Below are 4,154 nucleotides of genomic sequence, written 5' to 3'. Positions count from 1 at the left end.
TGTTACGGTCCTAAAGTTGAGGACATTATTGTCGAGGCTGTGATCGAGGGCCAAATCAGCCGACAATTAATCAAATGGTTGCGGTAGTCAAACAAAAAAGTAAAGCGATTGAATACAAAGTACAAGTGGTTTGTAATTGTATACAAGGGTACGATAGTTAAGTCAACACTGCTGGAGGATGACTACTATCGCGGCAGTCAAACCCATTTGATGGACGATGGTATCACCAATTTTATGGTTGTTTGGTTATCCAATCAGAACTGTTTGGAGAAAATTTTCTCAAAAGAAATATAAAAATTATTTGTTTGTTTTTTTTCTTTATATTTCTTTAAATTTAAATTTGTGAAAAAAAATATTGTTTGTTTGTTTGTTATTATTTATTTCTTATTTGAAAAAAGTAAAATATATTAATTTTTGTAAATTTAATTTTATAAGTAATAAAAAGTTATTAACTAAAAAAAAAATAATAATAAATAATTGTAGAAAAAAAACTAATAATAAACTAAATATATAATTTTTTATTTATAAATTTATTAATAAATCAATATATATATAATATTATAAAATAATAAATAATTAAAATATTTAATAAAAATAATATATACAAATATATTAATATAAATTTAATTGTAATTAATTATTTTTAAATGCATTTATTTAGATTTTTATTGTATTTTTATTGTAATATAAATATTATATTCATAACTATAGTCTATTTTATATACAAATATTATATAATTAACATTTAGTTTGTATCAAAAATAATAATAATAATAATAATAACCGTTAAATAATAATTGAGAAAAAAATTTTATAAAAAATATGTTTAATTTTAATTATTTATTTAAATATTTAAATATTATTCAATACCTGAAAATACAACAATAATATTATAAATAATATTAGATTTTATTTTCATTGTTATTATTGATTAATTTTTATTTTTATTTATTTATAACTTTTAACGTTTTAATATTGCACTTAACAATACAATAATAACAAAAATATATATATATTACATAACAAAATGTTATGCAAAAATATATATATGTACCGATCGTGTTGTCGATGTTGGCCAGGGATGCAATGATAATGATCTGCAAACCAATTGCCAGACAACAGTTGGTTACGATTACTGTTTGCTATTTGTTTGACACTTATTGTATGTCATTATCACTGCCGTCGCCATCAGTGATGATGGTATGGATAACACACTAAATAATCTGCAAAAATATTAGCAAATATTATTTTTACTTTTTTTTTAAATTTATATATATATATTTGTTTAGTTTAACTTAAAAAGATTAGTGAAATTAATATTAAAAAAATAACTGAAACTAACCGATTGGTTACTATAGTAGACCTGAATTTATACATATTTTAATATATTTATATAGTATTAAACAAAATTCAGACAAAAAAAGTTCAAATTTAAATATTACTAAAAATAGTCTAATAATATAGTCTATAATATAATATTTGCAATATATATATATATATATTGTTTTAGTTTAACTTTATAATTATTATTATTATTATTATTAGTTAAATAATAAAAATAAATAAACTAAAAACTAACCGATGATATGCTATAGTAGACAATGAATTTTTATAAATATATTTTTTATTACTTATAGTATTATTAAACCTAAAAATTCAAATTTAAATACTACTGAAAGTAATGTTTTATTAATTTTTTTATTTTATTAATAATAAAAAACAAACAAACAAAAAATACAAATAATGGGAAAAATTTTTGTTTCCTTATAATCAAAATGGCAGTCATCGACATTAACTCCGATTGTTTGGTAGTGTCCGCCGATTTCATAGTCAATGTAATACTACTGTTATCACGGGTTAGACCATTGAGTTTGTTAGCTATTTGTTGGATATTTGTATCCGAAATTTGATGGCCAATAAATTTATTGTTTAAAACAAATAGTAATAATAATAACTGTTTTATATACAGTATATATACAATTGTTATATAAAATGCCTATTAATAGGTGGGAGAGGGAGGGTAACTGTCATTACTAATAGCCCCCCCTCGCTTTTTTAGTTAGTTATTATAGTTACTGTTAGACTACATCTACACTGTTTGTTAGACACACTATATTACATGTGAGGCCCGGGCATTAAAAAAAATATCCAGAACCTCAATATATATATGATTTAGTGTATATGTAGTGTTAATAGTAGTACAGTATATACTGTAATATATATATATATATATATATATATATATATATACTGTATATGTTATACAACACTATATGCGCGATATACAGTATACAGCAGTGTTTGCTATTATAATACAAAGTTTGTATTACAAACCGTATTATATATGTATAATAATAATAATAATAATAATAATAATATAATATAATAATAATAATAATAATAATAATAATAATACTACTACTACTACTACTACTACTACTACTACTACTACTACTACTACTACTACTACTACTACTACTACTACTACTACTACTACTACTACTACTACTACTACTACTACTACTACTACTACTACTACTACTACTACTACTACTACTACTACTACTACTACTACTACTACTACTACTACTACTACTACTACTGCTGCTGCTGCTACTACTACTACTGCTGCTACTACTACTACTGCTGCTGCTACTGCTGCTACTACTACTACTACTACTACTACTACTACTACTACTACTACTACTACTACTGCTGCTGCTGCTACTACTACTACTACTGCTGCTGCTGCTGCTGCTGCTGCTGCTGCTACTACTACTACTACTACTACTACTACTACTACTACTACTACTACTACTACTACTACTACTACTACTACTACTACTACTACTACTACTACTACTACTACTACTACTACTACTACTACTACTACTACTACTACTACTACTACTAATAATAATAATAATAATAATAATAATAAWAAATAATAAGCCGTACGCTTGCGAGTTGGCCTTAAGCATGGGATACAACTGTATGGTATGTATATCATCGGAACTGTCGCACAACAGTCGGGCCAGTTTGGCCTTTCGAAGTTCGGCCAGTTGTTCGGGCGTAAACTGTGATGGCCAACCGTTATTTTGGTGGCCATCGTCACCGCCGCCGCCGCCGTTTTCGTACCAAAAACGATCGCCCCGTCGGACGTGACCAAACTGTTCGCCAATAATACAGGCAAACGTCGGGCCGAYCAKAGCRCCGGGCAGTGGATATTCGGATATACCGGCCGACCATAGATCGATATCGTCGACCGATTTATATAGGCTAACGTATCGTTGGATAGTTTTGTTTGAGAAATAGCCGCGCAAATCTGGCCAACCCTTCAATTTCGGTAGACCGCAATAGTCCCGGAACTCGTTATAGCCGGGAACACCCATTTCGCGGCCACGCTGTACGTTCATCGARGCCAAGTCGAGGCCAAACTTTTCGCCCGGYTTTTCAAACAAATGATTGGTAACTTCGGTMGTAATTTCGCTGTCCATACGATAGGTTTGCTGATTGATTAGRCCYAACATAAACGAGTCGACTGATCCCGGTTTGTATAGTTCGTACGGTTGTCTCAACAATGCCGACAGTCGTATGGATTCGACTTTTTCGTGATATTTATTATARCGTTCGGTAACATCGGGTAGTATGGAGTGACCGAATCGGAAGGCCGCCGCCTGGAAAGCSGTWCGGACACCGGGATTGACTTTCGGGTCATATCCMCGATAGTAGCATTGGGCATCAGATCGAGGCCATAGTTGGYCATAGCTTTGCGGCCGATGATTAGCGGYARAAAYTCGTTGAACGTAATATGTTGGATAACGGCGCCCATCAGCCGACGGGTTTCCTGATACAGTTGTTCGTCATCCCAGTGCCCATTCAATAGTGACAATTCACCGGCCAGTCGATTGTGTTCCCGAAGCCATACGGTATGCATGACTGTCAGCTGCAACTGTTCGTTGAGTCGTTCGTCGCCGCCGTCGAAACAATAGAGATTACGGGGACGACCGGTACGTTCGCAGCCGAGCTCCGGGTCTTTGACTTTCATCGGTAACAGGTCTTTCATACCCAACTCATGATAGATGGGCGACGATTTCAGACGGCCACCCGTGAACTCCCGGAGCCGAGTGGCCACTTCCTGTGTGGAACCGTAG

General features: G+C 31.4%; 1 protein-coding gene across 1 annotated transcript in view; it reads right to left on the bottom strand.

The window, feature by feature from the left end:
* Positions 1-232: 232 nt before the first annotated feature.
* The window catches only part of LOC128956219 (chorion peroxidase-like), a gene marked incomplete at its 5' end in the record, with an annotated part of 4,142 nt that continues 220 nt past the window's right edge, over positions 233-4,154 (bottom strand). Inside the window, 3 exon segments of the mRNA XM_054301909.1 lie at positions 233-260; positions 2,959-3,736; positions 3,739-4,154. The exon segment at positions 3,739-4,154 is cut by the window's right edge and continues 220 nt beyond it. Of these exon segments, the coding sequence (XP_054157884.1) occupies positions 233-260; positions 2,959-3,736; positions 3,739-4,154 (1,222 nt within the window).

This window comes from Oppia nitens, unplaced genomic scaffold (assembly GCF_028296485.1).
Source record: "Oppia nitens isolate AA-2021 unplaced genomic scaffold, nextdenovo-longstitch-racon4-pilon3 scaffold2_pilon_pilon_pilon, whole genome shotgun sequence".
Taxonomy (NCBI): Eukaryota; Metazoa; Arthropoda; class Arachnida; order Sarcoptiformes; family Oppiidae; genus Oppia; species Oppia nitens.
This window is presented reverse-complemented; position numbering and strand designations above follow the sequence as displayed.